This window comes from Ruditapes philippinarum, unplaced genomic scaffold, assembly GCF_026571515.1.
Source record: "Ruditapes philippinarum isolate M1 unplaced genomic scaffold, ASM2657151v2 ctg1320_1_1_1_1, whole genome shotgun sequence".
NCBI lineage: Eukaryota > Metazoa > Mollusca > Bivalvia > Venerida > Veneridae > Ruditapes > Ruditapes philippinarum.
Window position 1 is genome coordinate 81161 of NW_026857134.1, and position 22612 is coordinate 103772.

Consider the following 22612-nt stretch of genomic DNA (forward strand, 5'->3'; position numbering starts at 1 on the left):
ACTTTCTGGTACCTTTTAGATCATTAATATTGTATTTTTTATACTAGGCTAGTGTTTGCTAGTAAACAAACCGATGTATTGTTTGAAATTTACAGTTAATTTACTTGTCTGATTAATAGTAATCTGATATATAGTAATCCCGGGAATTGACCACCAGTCATAGGTATCATTGATACGTTATCTATTAGATGTTACTCCTGGCGTGTTATGTAAGAGTTTTTCAGGAAATTAAAAGTAGACTTGTATACACTTTCTGAGGGACTTTCTTTGATAGTTTGCTGGTTTTGAGAGATTTTTGATTTTCAAGAACGTACATGAAAACCTGCACTACCTAAAATATTTGTAAAAATATGATAGTATACACTTATAGCGAAATAGGTTTTTGAATGAAATATTTTGTTTAAGAATTTCAAACAAATTAAAACCGGGATTGTATTAGATATATAGTGATATCGGGAATTTAATGTCGCCATATCATATTCAGAAAAGTCTGGATCGTATTAAAAATAGAGAGATCGTGGGAATCTACCATTTGCACAGAGCTGAATGATAAGTCTCTGCCATTTGCCATATATGTCAAAAGTTTGTTTATCAATCATTTAAGTTCATTTAATGATTTTTAGCATACTCTTTTAAAAAAGAACTCTTGTAAGTTCAAATTGCTATGAAACTATAAAAAGGCTTCAACACTGTTCAAAGTTGGCACAAATGTTGATTAGACCATAGCCGTTGTAACAGCATACTCAATCTTAAATTTCCTGTTACCACGGCAACGAGGGGACATCTCAAAATTGCAAAAAATCACTATTTTGCAATGATTATTCCATTAAAACTGATTTCAAAATGGATTGAGATAGAGTTAAAAGCCCCTCCGGACGAAAGCCCCCCCCCCCCATTCTAAAATAACAAGGTGGACTAAAGCCCCCCCCCCTCCCATGAAATTTACACGTACGTCAAAAGTCCCCCCATCAAAAATACAGGTAGGATAAAAGCCCCCCCCCCCCAACACACACACATCAAAGAATTGTTATTGAGAATTTGTCAGTTTAAATCTGGAAATTGATGTATTGAGACAAGTCAAAATCGGTATATGTTTAATTTAACGAATAAATGCAATTGTTTTAAAATATAATTTACATTAAGATTTAATTTAAATTAAAAGGTACACAAGTTCTAATTTGATTTATTGTGTAATTTGTATATATAATTCATTGATGATTTGAATGTTTTTATGTTTACTTTATTATATATTGCGAAGTACAAATGTAAATGAATATTTTCAGAGAATCGCTTATCAACGCTTATTAAGAAAATAAAAGTGAAAGGCGCATACTTGTTTAGATTTATTTTGAAGTATATAGTTCCCGAACACTGAGCATGTGAAAAAAGATAGTAATCAGTCTGGTCTATAAACCTTAGGGGGCTTCTGTTTGATGGACTGGGGGGGGGGGGGCTTTTGTCCTACCTGTATTTTTGATGGGGGGCTTTTGTCTTATGTGTAAATTTAATGGGGGGGGGAGGGGGCTTTTGTCCACCTTGTCATCTTTAAATGGGGGGGGGGCTATCGTTCTTGGGGGGGGGGGCTTTTGTCCTACACTCCCGGTGTACACAAAGGTTCCATAATAACCGCCGTATGAACACATCTACGGATGTTTCTAAATCTAAAATTTCACCATTTTCGTGTTAAATGTTGAATTCTGCCTAAAGCCGGTGCTAGGGGGCGTGGACGGTAACTTGCACTTTCCAGTACCGTCCATGATCAGGCTCAATCAAACCACGGATTTAATATAAATCCGTGATCAAACCGAGCCTGCAACATTTTCAATTTTGTTGTGTTGGACTTTCTTTAGGGATTCTGTTTTTCTCTATTTTGTTATTAGTATCGATACGATCCGGATCCCGATATTTCACCCCTACCGTGTTTTTGACGACATTTCCGGTAATTTGTAAAAAATAGTAGGAAGTTCCGGATACGGGAAATAGACTCAAGAACTCGTTTACCATCAATTTCAGTACGTTTTTGTGTTAAATAATTCATTTTGTAAGTTTTTCCTTTCTGATTTGTTAAAAACTCGTTGCCTGGGTACTTTATAAGTAGATGTATAGGCACTTTACCCTCACACACTTCAACTCAAGTCATTGTTGTTATCAGACACTTAACCATTTTTTTAGAATAATATTTTGAAAGGTTTAGTAAACTTTTATCAGTTTATATTCCCTTTTACAATTAGGTTTTTCAAAGGAAAAACCTTAATAGATAGGTGTATGTGGAGGGGGGGAGGGGTAGTCCAATATATTAGACGTTACAGGCTTGTTATCAGCTTATCATTATGTCGGTCAAGCCTGACGTTCAATAGTTATTGCTCAAAAACGCGTAGCATCAAAAAAATTCAAAAAATGTCTTTTGCCTTGCCTTTCAAGCTTTATTCAAAAGCTTATCTTCTTTTCTTTCAATTTCATGCTCAATCATACACACAAACTCTCAAACGATGTACTTATCAATTTAAAATAAAATATAAACATCAATCTAATTTTGTCTATCAGCCATACTGGTTAAGCAAGGTGCTTTACAGATTGATTCCAAATTTTTGAAAAGAAAAATATATTCGAACACACTGACGGTGCATGGGCAATTATTTCGTTAAAAAAATATTCCGTTATAATGTTCTGACTCGGTTAAATGCTTGCATTTGAATTAGCCAATCAGATTTTGCGCACTGTATGGCCGCCATTTGTTTATCGGCTGTAAAGGAATTTAAATACATGAGAGGATTTAATCATGATTTTTCGGAAGTGAAGTTTAATTATTTTGACAAAAGGTATTTATTTTTTAGTTTTGTTCATAAACAGGTCAAAACTAATGTAAATACACGCTGTCTTAATTGTTTTTCGTTTCGCCCGATTTTCTGGCGGAACATGCTATGGGTTTTTGAGCAATTTTGATATGATGTTGCTTTGCCCAGAAGCAAAAATATCTCAAAGAGACGTCATATTTATAGGCCTTGGGGGACAAGACCCCCCCACACACACACACAAACAAATTCTTCACCCCTTATAGTCATAATTTGACACTTCACCCCACCCCCATAACAAATCATTTTAGTTTTTACTTAATCAAATAGTATTTCTTAATGAAGATTATTAAAAAATGTGTTTGATATTAAACTTTAAAGTGGTTTTTTACACTTTTTGGGGAAGGGGGTCTTTGACCTTTGGAGGGGGAAAATGCAAAAGGAGGGGGGATTTTATTTCTTCACAAATGAAGAGAAATGAAAAAAGAATCCAGTGCATTTTTTATTATATACCACTTACCACCGTAAGATTGACTGTTGTGCGACATTGTTTTCTTTCCGGTAGAAAAGGGGAGCAACTCTTGCAACACAAGTTTAAAATACGTCGCTTTTCCTTAATTAATATAAGGATCTAGAATAGCGATAGCAGAATTTAAAGTGTCCCATGTTAAATTCTGGCTGCCGTATGGGGGAAAATTTCGGCTTTGAGGAGGGAAAAAAACATACTATTTTGAGGGGGAATTGGGCTGAATTTCGCCAAATATTTTGGTGAAAAATACAGTTTTAAGTGCATGTTGTGTTTATTTACTGTAAAACACTTATTTTTCGCGAGAACCTTATTTCGCGAATTTGATGCAAAATGTCCAAAATAATTATTTCGCGTCAACATGAATTCGCGTCTTCCTGAAAAAAGTGAAACCGGAAACCCTATGTCATTCGGATATTTCCTGTCCTGTCCGTTCACTAACTTTGCGTCGTTTATTGTGCGACGAATGCATTTATATCTGTATCAATTTTTCTGATAGCTTGCTAATCTTCTTGTTAAGTGAAACCGTCTGTCTAAAAATATGTCAATAAAGTTTGATAATTATTTGATATGTGTTCACTGTGTTTGTCAAAGTGTTAAAGTTTTACTGATTAGCCATTCAAAGGCAAGCAGAGGAAAATCAATTAAACGGTACTGTAATTTGCCTAACCTGTAGTAAACGATTATGTTTACCCTCCGGCTTAAACTGTAGTACAATACAATAGGATACAATACATAGAAATGTTACAAACAACTCGCAGGTGCTAAAGTATTTGTACCAATGAGACGAGAATGAAATGATCAAGCATGGGTGGGTGCAGGCCTGTATTGTTCAATAGACTTGACATTGATAAATTGTGTTGGAAATATAATTAATCCATTTAGTTGGACAGATTTTCACATCAATTAGAACAATATGTAGAAATACCATTAAAATTTTGTGAGACGCATTAATTTGTTTATACTTAATTCTAGTGCAAGTCACAGTTACCTTCCTTGACACAGGTAATATGCAGCGAAGAAGTTTTTTTCCAATTCCTCAATAATACTAAATTGTTACAGGTAAATATTTCATACTGGTAATCGGTACGATATGTATATGCTGCAACACTTGAATAGCTACTTGATGTAACTAGAACTGGTTTCGATACTTTCCCGCAGATATATATCTATGTGTACGCATTTTCGGATAGTGTTCATTTTCGGACAAGTTTATAGACAAAGTAAAATATTCGCGAGAAATATGAATTCGCGTCTTAGAACACTCGCGAATATTAGCGAAAATAAATTTCTCGCGAATAATAAGTGTTTTACAGTATTTCACACAGGTCTACTGGTTGGGGACCACCAAAACCTGACAGCCATCAAACCCGTAAGTCCCGAAAATGCCTGATTTTGTTCTTTTCTTTGTTCAGTGGTTGTCAATAAGTCAGCAGCCTCTTTATCAGGGTTTTTTTTCTAGATTTTGGAAACATGACCCATACCCATGGAATTGGGAATTTCAGCGATGTTTGTTAAAAATTGGAAAAATGCATGACTTAAATTTTGCAATGATTAAATGAATGCAAATAATCACTGTCTAGGATGGCATCTTCAAACATTTAAGCACCATAACAGTGAAGAAGCCCTTATTTTCAAAGTTTTTAGAATTTGCTATTCAATATTTTATTTTGTAATTTTTATTTGGGAATTTTTTCCTGTGGATTGGGAAAAAAATATACCATTTTAAATTGGGAATATGACTGAATATCGGCTATATAATAAAATAACCTGAAAAAAATCCCTGCAACAATAAATGTATGTTCCTTCTATAATTAAGTAATTAAATTTATTTTAACTTACGTAAATCAGGGCCGGCAAAATCTCTCAAAATTGTACTTGTCCACGGACAAGTAACTTACAAAATTTACTTGTCCGTACTCAATGTTCACTTGTCCGTATTTTTATTACATGCTTTTCGGTGGTTTATAGAAATATATCAGTGAAATAAAAACTGATAATTTCACTGTTTTAAACAGTGAAATTATCAATTTGGTAATTTCACTGTTTTGAATATTTGAGCACGTTACGTTGTTTCAGTGAAATACAAGCGTTCACAGTACTGGAAACCAACTTAATGAAGTGACGTCGTAAATGACGACACGTTGTATTATTATTTGGCGCCCTTTTCATTTAGTACTAGGTTAAAATGTCTTTTTAAACGTTTCTTTGCATATAATAAAAAGAAAATTTGTTTAGTTTAATGTAAGATCGAAATATATTTCACCTCGTGAACACCAAAAGTTCACATTTCACTCGTGGCTGCGCCACTCGTGAAATATACCTTTTGGTGCTCACTCGGTGAAATATATTCCGGTCTTACACTGAACTAAACAAATATCCTCTATATATTTAATATTTACTGCAAATGTCAATTAAGAAGAGCAATATGATCATGAACTTGTTTTCAATTTTATTAAACATTCTGTGCCATATGTTGAATAATATAATATATTATGATTATAATGTAGTTTATATTTTTTTAAATATTAACGGCAGTAGATTAAGGTAGAACGGCAGTGATGGACAAATTGTGTATATTTTACTGCAAGGAACATTGGTCTTTTGCCAGCACTTTTTCAGTTTTTAGCTCGACTTTTCTATGAAAAGGGGAGCTATCCTACTCGCCCCGGCGTCGGCGTTAGCGTCGGCGTTGGCGTCACACCTTGGTTAAGTTTTTCATACCACCCCACTTTATTTCAGAAGTATTACAAGTATGGCTTTGAAACTTACCATACTTGTTCACCATCATAACCTCCATCTACAGACAAGAGTACATAACTCTGTCAAGGTTTTTGACAGAATTATGGCCCTTTTTTGACTTAGAAAGTGTATTGAGCTTGGTTAAGTTTTTTGTACCACCTCACTTTATTTCAAAACCATTGGAGGTATTGCTTTGAAACTGACCATACTTGTTTACCATCACGACCTTCATCAACAGACAAGAGGACATAACTCTGTCAAGGTTTTTGACAGAATTATGCCCCTTTTTGACTTAGAAAATACATTGAATATGGGTAAAATCCACTTATTGCCTTAACCCTTTGAGATATTGCTTTGAAACTTTTAATGCTATTTCACATCATTACCCCCATCTGTACGCAAGAGAAGGTAACTCTGTCAAGGATTTGTTTTAAAAATTAAGGCCTTTTATCGACTTAGAATCTTGGTTAAGTTTTTAGTACCAGTCCACTTTTTGACTGAACTGTTTGAGATATTAATTTGAAAGTTGGAATACTTGTTTACCATCATGGTCCCAAAACATGGGCAGGAGAAGGTAATTCTGTTAAGGATTTTATTTGAATTATGGCCCTTTTTGACTTAGAAACTCAGTTAAGATTTTCATTCTTGTCCACTTGTTGACTTAACCATTTGAGATATTACTTTGGAAGTTGGAGTTCTTATGTGCCATCATGAGACCTATCTGTAAGCAAGAGAAGATAACTCTGTGAAAATGTTTCTTGATTTGTACTTAGAAATTCCTAGTTAAAGTCTTGTGTGCCCTTAACTGTCAAAGTTTTGTTTTATAGGCAAGCACTAAAAAAGTCGAGCGCGCTGTCCTTCTGACAGCTCTTGTTCCTTGTGTCACTTGCACCCAAATTGCTCTATAAATATGTCTACATTTTTTGCACTCTGGTACCATTTCTTATTTAGTCACTCCTTATTCTATTCATCTATATAATATTCATTTGAATCCCGTTAAAAAAAAATCATATGTACTCTTGAGTTAGATTTGTCAAATTGATAACATCTGGCTTTTTTTAACGATATATGATTATCATAGAACGTAATATCATTTACATATATACGTTTGGTTGCAGCAGATGAATTGTGAAAATTTTGACATCAGTATCATCAAGACAAAACAAAGGCATTTTCACTAGAAATCTTTACATGAAATAAATTATAAAATGACTTTGTAGACATAGATTCAAGCAGTCAAATTGCTGATGTGATTCAACTAATTTTGCGTAAATATTACCGAATGACCTGTAAAAGTTATATTTAATTTTCATACAACATAACGGTATTTCAAAGACAATTGTTGCGATATGATCTTGAAGATTGTGCAATACTTGTCACCATGCTGTGACTGCTATCTAAACAATAAATGCACTTCAAAAGACCACAACTTCCAAGTCAATTTTATGGCAGAATCCCCGTTGCTACCGAAAATATTTTATTGCAGTGGCCAAGTCGGCAATCATAAACCAAAACAAACATGTACCCCACATAGTGACCTTGATACGTTCTATAATTAGTTAATTGCCGCGCGCATGCAGTAACTGCATGACGTAAGGAAAACCCAACCCCAAGCCTGGTTGGTTGCTATTTATGTAAACACTTTATATAGTAACACCCTAATATGAACGTAATGCCCTCATGAATGATGATCAATCTTTACGACATCATACTTTACATGCTAGTTTTTAGCTCACCTGACCACGAAGTGGTCAAGGTGAGGTATAGTGATGGGGCTATGTCCGGCGTCCGTCGTCGTGCGTCGTCAACAATTGGGTTGTTAACAGTCTAGCAGTCACAGTTTTGATTGGATCATCATCAAACTTTGTCAGAATGTTTGTCTCAATGAAATACAGATCGAGTTCGAAGATGGGTTATCTCGGGTCAAAAACTAGGTCACAGGAGCTAAAAATAGAAAAAGCTTGTTAACACTCTAGAGGCTGCAGTTTTCATCCAAATATTCTGGAAATTTGTCAGGAAGGTTGTTTTAATGATATCTAGGTCAAGTTCGAAGATGGGTCATCTCCGGTCAAAAACTAGGTCACAGGAGCTAAAAATAGAAAAAGCTTGTTAACACTAATAATTGGGTTGTTAACAGTCTAGCAGTCACAGTTTTGATTGGATCATCATCAAACTTTGTCAGAATGTTTGTCTCAATGAAATACAGATCGAGTTCGAAGATGGGTTATCTCGGGTCAAAAACTAGGTCACAGGAGCTAAAAATAGAAAAAGCTTGTTAACACTCTAGAGGCTGCAGTTTTCATCCAAATATTCTGGAAATTTGTCAGGAAGGTTGTTTTAATGATATCTAGGTCAAGTTCGAAGATGGGTCATCTCCGGTCAAAAACTAGGTCACAGGAGCTAAAAATAGAAAAAGCTTGTTAACACTCTAGTGGCTGCAGTTTTCATCCAAATATTCTGGAAATTTGTCAGGAAGGTTGTTTTGATGATATCTGATCAGATTCAAAGATGGGTCATCTCCGGTCAAAAACTAGGTCACAGGAGCTAAAAATAGAAAAAGCTTGTTAACACTCTAGTGACTGCAGTTTTGATCCCAAATATTCTGGAAATTTGTCAGGAAAGTTGTTTTGATGATTTCTAGGTCAAGTTCGAAGATTGGTCATCTCTGGTCAAAAACTAGGTCACAGGAGCTAAAAATAGAAAAAGCTTGTTAACACTCTATAGGCTGCAGTTTTCATCCAAATATTCTGGAAATTTGTCAGGAAGGTTGTTAAGATTATATCTAGGTCAAGTTTGAAGATGGATCATGTCTGGTCAAAAACTAGGTCACAGGAGCTAAAAATAGAAAAAGCTTGTTAACACTCTAGTGGCTGCAGTTTTCATCAAAATTTCCTGGAAATTTGTCAGGAAGGTTGTTTTGATGATATCTAGGTAGAGTTCGAAGATGGGTCATCTCCGGTCAAAAACTAGGTCACAGGAGCTAAAAATAGAAAAATCTTGTTAACACTCTAGTGGCTGCAGTTTTCATCCAAATATTCTGGAAATTTGTCAGGAAGGTTGCTTAGATAATATCTAGGTCAAGTTGGAAGATGGGTCATCTCCGGTCAAAAACTAGGTCACAGGAGCTAAAAATAGAAAAAGCTTGGTAACACTCTAGTGGCTGCAGTTTTCATCCAAAAATTCTGGAATTTGTCAGGAAGGTTGTTTTATGATATCTAGGTCAAGTTGGAAGATGGGTCATGTACGGTCAAAAACTAGGTCACAGGAGCTAAAAATAGAAAAGCTTGTTAACACATTAGAGGCTGCAGTTTTCATCCAAATATTCTTGAAATTTGTCAGGAAGGTTGTTTTGATGATTTCTAGGTTAAGATCGAAGATGGGTTATCTCCAGTCAAAAACTAGGTCACAGGAGCTAAAAATAGAAAAAGCTTGTTAACACTCTAGTGGCTGCAGTTTTCATCCAAATTTCCTGGAAATTGGTCAGGTAGGTTGTTTTGATGATTTCTAGGTCAAGTTTGAATATGGGTCGTGTCCGGTCAAAAATTAGGTCACATTGCCCAAATATGGAAAAATCTTTATAACACACTAGAGGTCACATGTTTGACTCAGTCGCATCAAACTTGGTCATGATGCTTGTTTAAGACATTGCTTGGATGCGGTTGTGTCAGGTGAGCGATCCAGGGCCATCATGGCCCTCTTGTTGTATTAAATGTGTGATTTTCCTTCTGATTTAGATCTATTAGAAAAGAACTTTTTAGCCGTCGAAATTTACTAGTCCACGGACAAGTAAACTGCAGAATTTTACTTGCCCGGACCTACAATTGTACGATTCAGGCAACTCGGACAGTTGATTTTGCCGGCCCTGGTAAATGGTAATATTTTAATGTCCATTTCAAGAATGTTGACTTTTGAAAATTTGGATGACAAGAATGCATTACCTGACCCCTCATACTAGCTATAATCATTTGCAGTGTAAACAATAAAATATCCAAAACTTAAGCATTTGCTGCTGAAATATTGTATAATTATGATGTTAAAAATAAAAAATTAAAACACCCTAGCTTTTATCTGGATTAAATCAACGCCATGTAATATCTGTCCGGACACATCAATGTTTCCGCTACTCTGAGTTTCTTGTGTTTTTGACGCAGTAACTTCATGAATGACTCATTGAAAATTGTAAAGCGCGTTTTCTGTAATGCAGTCATAATCTACCTTAATTGGAGGTCTTTTCATTAAGTTATTTCTCCTATTATTAGTGCCAACCTGTTTAAATCGGCAATTATTGTTGGAGTATCCGAAATTTATTTATTTCAGTAACTGCCTGTATGTATTAATTGCTAACTCATTCTGTGTCCTTATCGACTTTTATCTGTTCTACAAGTCATCATATCCGGGATTTAGACTGGAACGGTCTAGGTAAACAAGCGATTTGTGCATGCAGACGCAATTGATCTCAGTAGATCTTCTGTAGCACCACCACAGCTCTCTTGTTAGTCTAATTTATTTATCCAAATTGTTTATTGACAGCATGTTTGTATAAAAACTTTTCTTTTTTTTTTCAGATTTTTTACATAATACAAAACATTTATGCACATACATACAATATAATTTTGAGATATATGTATAAGGAGGAATAAGAGATTTCTTTTTAGAATCTACAAATTTTATAAATATAATAATTCAATAGTATCTTAACAGTGTTGACAAATTTTTAATATCAGACTTATTTTAGTATAACATTAGCAAAAGATTCATTTTCGGAACTTACATGTATTACTTTACTATTATAGAACAAAATAAAGCAGTGTCTATTCTAGGATTTGAAAAACAGGGGGGATTTTTATCGAAAAATGACAATTTATTACATTTGTTGATTTTTTTTCCTTCTTTCTCTATGCAAAATTTCCCCCCTGCCTCAGAAAGAATAGGGGGGAATTCTCAAAAATATGGGTGAATCCCCCCATCCCCCCTCCTAGAACAGACACTGATAAAGGAGAAATTCCAAGTTTAAATTGAACTTATATTGAAAAAAAATGTCATTGATTCAAGGGAAACAACTCCTACTACAGTAGAACTTCGGTAAGTCGAAGTTGAAGGGACTTGCATAAAAACTTCGACACATCAGGACTTTGACTCATGAATCAGTCTCAGTTTCATAACAAAATTTCGACCCGTTGACGTATACAAGGAAGTTAAATTAGGCGTAACAATAGGAAAGGGCAATAACTTAACCAGCATTTAGTAAATATTTCACGTGTGATTATCACGCAACACCGGGTCACGGAAGTTCTCAAATGAAAGTACATGTAGTTCTTAATGTTTACTTTCAATTACCACTATGTCAAATTGAATGGTAACAATTAAAGCATTTTATTACACATTTAAACGCATACAAAGGCTGTTTGAAGACACGGCTGTGTAATTAACACCTGTCACCCAAGTTGATTGGAAATCATCTTTGCGGCCAGATAAGGTGTGAAAAATATCTCGAGATCGAAAAGTGTCAAAAATATTAAAGGACTTCGACTTATTTGTGGTAAATTGTACTCAATTTATTCTATAAGGACCATGAAAAAACTTCGACACATCAAAAAATTCGACACATAAAATTTCGACTCATGAATAGGTTTTTATAAAAAATATATAGGGGAGAAAATCAGGACTTTCATTTTCCTTCGACACATCGAGAAAATCAACTACTCGAAGTTTGACTCAAAGAAGTTCTACTGTATTTTAAAATTGATATCCTCTGTACATTTTGAATTTATCCATGATTTTATATCTTTCCAAAAAGAAGAACTTAATTGGCAATCCCAAAATAAATGTTTAATAGTTTCAATATGGTTGTTGCAAAAAGAACATGTTACTTGTATTAACATCTTTTATTCTCATTTTATGTAAAAGATAATTTGTTGCCAGTATCCTGTGATTAACTTTATACTGAAACCATTGTAAATTTGAATCCTTTGTAATATTAAAAGGGAGCCTATAAATGCCATTCCAATTAAAATCATTATTTAAATTGAGTTCATCTTCCCATTTTCTCTTAGCAATAGATGATATATTTGCTCTAAGAATATAATCATAGATTTGTCTATATCCCTTCTTTTGACTATAGATTATCTTGATCATTAAAGGCTGAATAGGCATTTCCTCTTTCTGTCTTTCTGTCTGTAGGTGTCTTAAAGACAGTTGAATTAAAAATCTCCTAATAGACTATAATGTTTTGATACTCTGAAAAATTGGTATTTATATCAAACTTAGTTAAAAATTCATCAAATGATAGCAAATTACCTCTATTGTCTAGGAAGTCATTTACCAATATAATACCACAATTTACATAATTATATTGAGAACAAACAGTAGAACCACCTATTTTAAACATAGAATTATGCCAAACAGGAAGTGAGCAAAATTCACTCCAATTCCTTGGGCACTGCTTATGTAACTGTATGAGCCCAGTAAAAACATCCTTCCAAAATTTATTTTGCACTGTCTGAAGTTTATTCATCAAAAATTGGTCTCCATATTTATTAATATTTGATAGAAAAGGGTACATATTATTAACAAAATTAAAGTATTTGGTATTATACATTAAAATTCTTCTTATCCATGTCAATTTTGGAGACATTATAAAAGTTTCTAAGTTTTTCACTCTGAAACCCCCATTTTCATAATTCTGAATAACAACATTTATTTTTTTGTATAAAAACTTAATAATTATCAATAAATTTTTCAGGTAGTATAAGTAAGAATCAGGTGTACAATGCCTATACAACAGGCATCAGATGTGGACAATGATATCAGGATGAGGGTTGGATATAATGGGTTTGTTTTTAATACAGATATCTAACATGAAAAATTACTTTTACTAGTCCTACCAGTTTACAATATTATGTCAGAGGGTGAGAAAAATGTGCAGTCTGATGGGGACTTGAACCCAAGACCCTCGGAACACCGTTTCAGGGCTCTACCAACTTAGCTATTCGACCACTTACACATCCTCTCCCCTAAATAGTGAACAGTTCTGAATCATGATATACAGTGCATGATATTTCTGTGTGATATTGAAATTCATCCTCGTAACACTGGGGTTACAGAGCAATATAAATTGAATTCTCCCCTGTTGGGTGCCAGATGTCACAGAGTGAGAAAAATTTGCAGCCTGACTGGGACTTGAACCCAGGACCCTCAGAACACTGTTCTGCAGCTCTATTGACTGAGCTCTCAGGCCACTTACACATCCTCTTCCTAAATAGTGAACAGTTCTGAACTGTGACAATTACTAAGAGCATCTATAATCAGGTGAGCGATATATTTCACAAATGCAATCTTGTTATTAATTTCAATGTCTGAAAACGTAAAATGGGTGATTTGCATGCATTAGGAAAATAGAGGTCAAGTTTTGCGAAAATTAATAATAGAAAATTTGAAAAAAAATCAGGACTTGAACAGTTACTGACAAAAGGTCATTGAATATTTAAATTTCTCAGGTCAATATATTAAAATAATAATAAATTACATCAATAACTATGTGAGGATGATGTCATCACAGAAATCTGATATGCAAGAAGCTCTTGATTTGACAAAAACTGTACACTTCTGTGTTGCATCAATACCTAGTTGGAAGAATTGTTATCAATAAATGCTTTGACAAGTCTGAATTTTAATAATTTCACAATTACATTGTAATCATTTTTGAAAATTATTCTAGCTATTCATAGTTCTCTGTATTGATCATTTCTTGTCTGCAGTTTTTGCAGATATCAGCAGTTTAGTCATTTTCTATAACTCACTCTCTGGAATTATGTAGAAAAGAACAGATAGTTAAACATGGGAGATATATTGCTTATTAACCTTTGACATGTGATGATAATAATATATACATATACATGTAATATAAACTGGTATTTGTGTATTTTAACATTTGTTAAAACTATAGTTGAGTTGTTTGATGAATGATATTGAATCATGTAGAATCATGCCAATAAACTTGTTTGGTATATTATAATTACAGAGATATTCTCATCACAGCTATAACTTGTGAGATAAGTTACGAAGATTTCTGTGCTGAGATCAAGGATATCTGTAAGTTTGATGATCAGCAACCATTTACTGTGAAGTGGGTTGATGAAGATGGTGAGTAATTGAGCATGACTTCACCTTCTTTTATAGTGATAGTTATGTGATATTATAAAAGCGATGTTTTGTAGATGTGTACATTTTATAACACTTGTCATAATGGAATTAATCTTATTGCTCAATGTTTAAACAGTGAGCTGGTAATCTTAGTAATTTATGTATTTGTTATTATTAAAATTTATGAGATAATTACTGTATTGAAATACGCTGGCAAATTTGCCTCACCAAAACCAGTTTGGACATTACATGGAATGTATAATATTATGCCCCTGTCCTGTTTGCTGTTTTGTGTCAGCTCAGTACGAAAAGAAAAAAATTGGACAGAAATGTTAACCATAATGAGATGATGTGCATAGCACAGGTTTGAACCGAAGATAAGTTGTGAACCGATAGTATTATAAAAACAAGTTTACTGCAAAACACATTGTCTTATTTTGCCTCTGTTGTTAAAGATCATCAAATTATTCTGAAAAAAACATTTTTCATGCCAAAGTAGTCTGTGGATATCCTTATACTGTTTCACATTATAATTTTACAGGGTATCCTTGTACTGTTTTCACATTATAATTTTACAGGAGATCCTTGTACTGTTTTCACATAATAATTTTACAGGATATCCTTGTACTGTTTTCACATCATAATTTTACAGGATATCCTTGTTCTGTTTTCACATCATAATTTTACAGGATATCCTTGTACTGTTTTCACATTATAATTTAACAGATCCTTGTACTGTTTTCACATAATAATTTTACAGGATATCCTTGTACTGTTTTCACATTATAATTTTACAGGATATCATTGTACTGTTTTCACATTATAATTTTATAGGATATCCTTTTACTGTTTTCATATCATAATTTTACAGGATATCCTTGTACTCTTTTCACATTATAATTTAACAGATCCTTGTACTGTTTTCATATCATAATTTTACAGGATATCCTTGTACTGTTTTCACATTATAATTTTACAGGATATCCTTGTTCTGTTTTCACATCATAATTTTACAGGATATCCTTGTACTGTTTTCACATTATGATTTTACAAGATATCCTTGTACTGTTTTCATATCATAATTTTACAGGATATCCTTGTACTGTTTTCACATTATAATTTTACAGGAGATCCTTGTACTGTTTTCACATTATAATTTTACAGGATATCCTTGTACTGTTTTCATATCATAATTTTACAGGATATCCTTGTACTGTTTTCACATTATAATTTTACAGGATATCCTTGTACTGTTTTCACATTATAATTTTACAGGATATCCTTGTACTGTTTTCACATTATAATTTAACAGGATATCCTTGTACTGTTTTCATATCATAATTTTACAGGATATCCTTGTACTGTTTTCACATTATAATTTTACAGGATATCCTTGTACTGTTTTCACATTATAATTTTACAGGATATCATTGTACTATTTTCACATCATAATTTTACAGGATATCTTTGTACTGTTTTCACATGAGAATTTACAGGGTATCCTTGTACTGTTTTCACATCATAATTTTACAGGATATCCTCGTACTGTTTTCACATTATAATTTTACAGGATATCCTTGTACTGTTTTCACATTATAATTTTACAGGATATCCTTGTACTATTTTCACATCATAATTTTACAGGATATCTTTGTACTGTTTTCACATGAGAATTTACAGGGTATCCTTGTACTGTTTTCACATGAGAATTTACAGGATATCCTTGTACTATTTTCACATTATAATTTTACAGAATATCCTTGTACTGTTTTCATATCATAATTTTACAGGATATCCATGTACTGTTTTCACATTATAATTTTACAGGATATCCTTGTACTGTTTTCACATTATAATTTTACAGGATATCCTTATACTGTTTTCACATCATAATTTTACAGAATATCCTTATACTGTTTTACATTATAATTTTACAGGATATCCTTGTACTTTTTATACCCCCAAAAACGAAGTTTTGGGGGGTATATAGGAGTCACCCGGTGGTCGGTCGGTTGGTCGGTCGGTCCGTCCAGCGGTCCGTTGCATTTTCCTTGTCCGGAGCATAACTTGAAGACTAATGGTTGGAATTCAATATAACTTCATACAATGGTCAAGCACATTGAGAGGAAGAGCAGTGCACAAGAACCATAACTCTATCTTGACTAATTACAGAGTTATTGCCCTTTATTACTTTTCCTTGTCCGGAGCATAACTTGAAAACTACTGGTTGAAACACGAAACAACTTCATACAATTGTCAAGCACAATAAGGGGAAGTGCAGTGCACAAGAACCATAACTCTATCTAAAGAAATAACAGAGTTATTGCCCTTTGTTATTTTCTATTGCTTTCTTTTGTCCGGACTATAACTTGAAGACTAATAGTTGGAATTCAATATAACTTCATACAATGGTTAAGCACATTGAGAGGAAGTGCAGTGTACAAGAACCATAACTCCATTTTGACTAATTACAGAGTTACTGCCCTTTGTTACTTTTCCTTGTCCGGAGCATTACTTGAAAACTACTGGTTGGAATTCAAAACAACTTCATACAATTGTCAAGCACAATAAGGGGAAGTGCAGTACACAAGAACCATAACTCTATCTTAAGTACTTACAAAGTTATTGCCCTTTGTTATTTTTCCATTGCTTTCTTTTGTCCGGACTCAAACTTGAAGACTAATTGTTGGAATTCAATATAACTTCATACAATGGTCAAGCACATTGAGAGGAAGTGCAGTGCATGAGAACCATAACTCCATTTTGACTAATTACAGAGTTACTGCCCTTTGTAACTTTTCCTTGTCCAGAGCATAACATGAAAACTACTGGTTGGAATTCAAAACAACTTCATACAATGGCCAAGCACAATAAGGGGAAGTGCAGTGCACAAGAACCATAACTCCATTTTGACTTATTACAAAGTTATTGCCCTTTGTTACTTTTCGATTGCTTTTTTTTGTCCGGAGCAGAACTTAAAGACTACTAGTTGGAATTCAATATAACTTCATACAATGGTCATGCTCATTGAGAGGAAGTGCAGTGCATGAGAACCATAACTCCATCTTGACTATTGACAGAGTTATTGCCCTTTGTTACTTTTCCTTGCCTGGAGCATAACTTGAAAACTACTGGTTGGAATTCAATACAACTTCATGCAGTTGTCAAGCACATTAAGAGGAAATGCAGTGCACAAGAATTATAACTCCATTTTGACAAATTACAGAGTTATTGCCCTTTGATACTTTTCCTTGTCTGGAGCATAACTTAAAACATACTGGTTGGAATTTAAAACAACGTCATACAATGGTCAAGCACAATAAGAGAAAGTGCAGTGCACAAGAACCATAACTCCATTTTGACTAATTACAGAGTTACTGCCCTTTGTTACTTTTCCTTGTCCAGAGCATAACTTGAAAACTACTAGTTGAAATTCAAAACTATTTCATACTATGGTCAAGTATATTGAGAGGAAGTGCAGTGCACAGAAAGCATAACTCTTTTTTGACTAATTTAAAAGTTTTTGCCCTTTGTTCCTTTTTATTGTCCAGTGCATAACTTGAAAATTAATGGTTGGAATTCAATGAAACTTTATACAATGGTCAAGGGCAGTGAGATGAAGTGCAGTGCACAAGAACAATAACTCTATTTGGACTAATTACAGTTATTGCTTTTGTTACTTTTTTGTCCAGTGCATAACTTGAAAACTAGTAGTTGGAATTCAATACAACTTCATACAATGGTTAAGCGCAATGAGAGGAAGTGCAGTGTACAATAGCCATAACTCAATCTTCAGTATTTATAGAGTTATTGCCCTTTGTTCCTTTTCCTTGTCTTTCTGGACTTCTTACAGAGTAATCCAATAAAACTTCATCAATGGCCAATCACATTGAAAGGAAATGCAACATACAAGAACCACAACTATCTTTAATTGCCCACAACCATAACTCTATATTTCAATTCTTTTACAAGGTATTCTGTTACTAGTAACATCCTCATTTCCGAAGCAGTCTTGCGGGGGGTATTAATCACATTTAGTGATAGTTCTAGTTTCACATTATATTTTTATAGGATATCCTTGTACTGTTTTCATATCATAATTTTACAGGATACCTTTGTACTGTTTTCACATCATAATTTTACAGGATATCCTTGTACTGTTTTCACATTGTAATTTTACAGGATATCATTGTACTGTTTTCACATCATAATTTTACAGGATATCCTTGTACTGTTTTCACATCATAATTTTACAGGATATCCTTGTACTGTTTTCACATTGTAATTTTACAGGATATCATTGTACTGTTTTCACATTATAATTTTACAGGATATCCTTGTACTGTTTTCACATCATAATTTTACAGGATATCCTTGTACTGTTTTCACATTATAATTTTACAGAATATCCTTGTACTGTTTTCACATTGTAATTTTACAGGATATCATTGTACTGTTTTCACATTGTTATTTTACAGAATATCCTTGTACTGTTTTCACATTATTTTTGCAGGAGTGCTATGTTTCTTTTTTTCATGTTATATTTTTGCAGGAGACCCATGTACTGTTTCTTCACAAATAGAGCTTAATGAGGCCATCAGGTTGTATGAACTCAACAAGGACTCTGAAATTAACATTCATGGTAGTATCTTTTATACTCAACAAGTAAATATTCCACCATTTTATTACAGTAATACATTACAAACTACTCAGTTATTTTGTTATAAATAAACATTGAATATATTTAATATCATAGATTGGCAGCATGATTTTAAAGTGTATAAAGCTATATATATGATGCTAAAATTATTGTTTGAATTTTAAAAAATATACTTCCCAAATGCTTGTATGAAATAAATATGGTAATTTATTGCCTTAAATGCGAATGGTACCTGCACAAATTTATTGCTAAACAGATAAACCCCTACTTAGAATAGCAAAATAACATTTTATTCTGTTTATGTACATTATTCATTTGCATTAAATAACAGAGACATTCTATGCTACAACTTTTTTCGGGAATCAACCATATTATAATGGAACCAATATAATTTTACTGTTGATAAATTTTATTAAAATATTTCATAAGATATTTATACCCTTTAAATCAAAATATTTCAAACAAATGAACTTGAAAGCAAGTGCATGGTATTTATATATCTGAATTAAATTTGTACTTACATGTTGCCAGCACTTCAAACTAAGAATTGTGCTTCTTAGTTGAAAATCTAGACTACTTTGTAAATCAGCCTGCCAACTGTTAACAAAATATCTCAGAAACCAGATCATTTTACAAAATAGAAACCAGATTAGGTATTCACAAAATTGAAAAAAAATATATATGAAGGGTCACAAAGCATAGCCGCTTCCAAACTCACAAGTCAACTCAACAGCCTTTGTTCTACACCTCTCAATGCATTTTGTCAGTTAATCCTTCTACATTTCCCCCTCCCTCCCACCTTCCTAAAATATAAGAGAGGCACATCATCTATTTGACCTGACAAATAAATTTTGTAATGATATCTTTTGAGTCAGTCATGTTAAATTAAAAGTCTTGTATGCAACAAATGTTAAATGTCTGTGTTTCTCTTTTTACAGTTTTTCCTAATGTACCAGCAGCCCCTGGTTTACCTTGTGTAGGAGAGGATCGTAATATGTACAGACGTGGTGCTCGAAGGTGGAGAAAATTGTATAGAGTCAATGGGCATTTGTTTCAAGCCAAAAGATTTTCAAGGGTGATGTGTTTTACTGTTGTAAAGAAGATATCATCATTGTGTGCACCATCTTCCGTCATGCAATATAAATCATGTGTCATTTTCATAGTATAGAGGCATTATAATGATATCTCTTAATATGATCATGTTTGTTTTTTTTTCTCCAGTTCAAAGGACAAGATCATATATCATGATTGTGAATAGATGATCTTCTTTTGTGCATAGCTTTGTTATGCATGGATGGAATGTGAAATAAATGTGAATAAATATGCTGCTTATTAAGATGACATGTACTGAACAAAATTTAGTTCAGCAGCCCAAAGGTCAAGTTCATACTTGAATGTGAAAAATCATGATATGATAGTGCATTGATAGTCATGTCCAGTCCATATCTTTATGTCATTCAGTAATAGATTTTTGTGGTCAACAAAGTAGCAGCAACATATAGGGATTACTTCTCCTTCATCTGTCTGTCCATCATAAAACTAGTCCGAACTACTCCTCAAAAACTTTTAGTGCCATTATCAAGTTTAGTTGTGCATATTGACAGCATTTTCCAGTTTAAAAAATTTTTGTCAGAGTTATAACCCTTGCTTGATTTTTATCTGGACCACTCCTCTTATGCCACTAACGCATTTGCAATGAAACTTTACAGGATTGATCTGTAGGTAAAGTACTTGTGCATATTACACAGTTTTTATCCGCTTGAATGATTTTTGGCCGAGTTATAGCCCTTGAATAAAAAACTTTTTTTGACTTAATGATTTTTGTGTTACCTGCTACACAGTACATGCAACATACAATTGGCTATCTTGAGGTAGCACATGTGATCACTGATCGCCCATGTTGTTAAATTACTAATTGATAATTAGTAATAATTGATAAGATGTTTCAAAACTATCAAAGTTATCAATTTTAAACTTGTGATTCTTGTTAATCATGACTAGGCACAGTTGAAAGACAAGGGACATTATTCTGAAAGATATACTTTTTGAGTATTGCTTCTTTTTAAATTAGAATCCTTTTTTAAATTACTAATTATTAATAGGATGATTTCACAACTATCAACTTGACTTATAATTTTTGTTAATGAAGACAAGAAAGACCCTGAAAGCAATGCTTTTAAAAGTTACATGTCTATTTGTTTAAGCAACTATGATTAAATGTGTAACATATATCTTTGTTTATAAAGCTGACTGATAGTACCAGTTAATGAATATAATGAATAAAACTCTTCTGTATTTTTCAGAAAGCAGTTTGTGAATTTTGCCAAGATAGAATATGGGGCCTAGGAAGACAAGGATACAAATGTATACAATGTAAACTGTTGGTTCATAAACGTTGTCACAAACTTGTGAAGATACTGTGTGGAACAGCAAGACCTCCCATAGTAAGATTTTGAAGTACACATATACAAATTCTCATTTCAAATTTATTCTTATTTCTTTAGAAATGAAGAAGTTAGGTTAGAAGAGGTTATTTCAGATCTTTATTTTTACATTAAAAAACATTAATCATCATCTCCCAACGCCTCTATGAAAGTCACCTAATTTCTGGGACAGTCCCTTGAATGTCAAGGTCAAATTATTGAAATTTGCTTAAATTGTAATAACTTTGTTATTGTTATACTGATTTGATTTATACTTGGTTAAAAGAAAGCTGACATGTTGAATTATTCTGATATATGACCTTGACCTTAAATTGACCTTTGAAAATTACTTGAGTTATTTTATTATTTATGGATGGTTTTGGTTCATTCTTTGACAAAAAATAACAACACTTAAGACAAAACTGACAATGATGATTAATTTTAATGTAACCTCAATCTTTGAATAAACTTGACTGTCAAGGTCAAATATGAAATTCGAATTGTCATTTGGTCAAGACTATCATGTTTTCTAGGAGCATTCTTTACTGCAATATTCTTTCTCCAGTGTGTTTGACTATAGAAGTAAGAAAAAGTTGAGCATGGTCCCTGCCTGGTGGTGGCTGCTGTTATATTTTAGTGTTTAATTAATCAGTTTTTAGTTCTACGTTATAAAAGCAAACTACATAGATACAGTTTTATATTTACAAAGGATTAAACCTAAATTAATATGATAATATTCAGGTGTGCTAAACAATAACTTTGTATCATATTGCACTAGAAGTGACTATTATTGTAAAAATTGTTGTAAACCTACTTTTTTAAATAGTATTGTGAACTTCTCTTCCTTATTCTTAAAATAAACACATATCATTACATAATTAGTTTCTCAGTGACTTTCATAATGTTTACTTATTTTTTCTATCTATTAAAGGTAAGAGGGAAGGGGGCATATGGGTCATTTTGACATTTCTTGTTTATATAAAGTTTTACATAGAAACAACTTGTTAACCAGGTTTTCAATTTTGAAAATCCTGGTTATTAGATTGGGGTATGGCGGGCGGATGGGCGGATGGGCGGCTGGGCGGATGGGCGGATGGGCGGATGGGCGGGCGGGCGTCAAACGAAATTGTGTCCGCTCTGTAACTCTTCAACCCTTTGAAGAATTTTGATGAAACTTCAGACAAATGTTTACCACATCAAGATGACGTGCAGAACGCATGTTCCGCATGGCTGGCTCCAAGGTCAAGGTCACAGTGACATTAACATTGAAAATCCTGTCCGCTCTGTAACTCTTCAACCCTTTGAAGAATTTTGATGAAACTTCAGA

At 33.3% G+C, this 22612-nt stretch overlaps 1 protein-coding gene across 5 annotated transcripts in view; it reads left to right on the forward strand.

The window, feature by feature from the left end:
• The first annotated feature begins 1867 nt into the window (after nucleotides 1-1867).
• LOC132748883 (protein kinase C iota type-like) overlaps nucleotides 1868-22612 on the forward strand; it is a 55316-nt gene continuing 34571 nt past the window's right edge. For 2 of the 5 annotated variants that reach the window (XM_060738542.1, XM_060738546.1), the window contains exons 1-6: nucleotides 1869-2012; nucleotides 12803-12891; nucleotides 14081-14202; nucleotides 18755-18844; nucleotides 19801-19937; nucleotides 21166-21306. In XM_060738542.1, the coding sequence (XP_060594525.1) occupies nucleotides 12830-12891; nucleotides 14081-14202; nucleotides 18755-18844; nucleotides 19801-19937; nucleotides 21166-21306 (552 nt within the window). In that variant the 5' untranslated portion in view covers nucleotides 1869-2012; nucleotides 12803-12829. Of the gene's footprint in view, nucleotides 2042-10445; nucleotides 10553-12802; nucleotides 12892-14080; nucleotides 14203-18754; nucleotides 18845-19800; nucleotides 19938-21165; nucleotides 21307-22612 lie in introns of those variants that run through there. The other 3 variants (XM_060738545.1, XM_060738543.1, XM_060738544.1) reach the window with 3 other exon arrangements.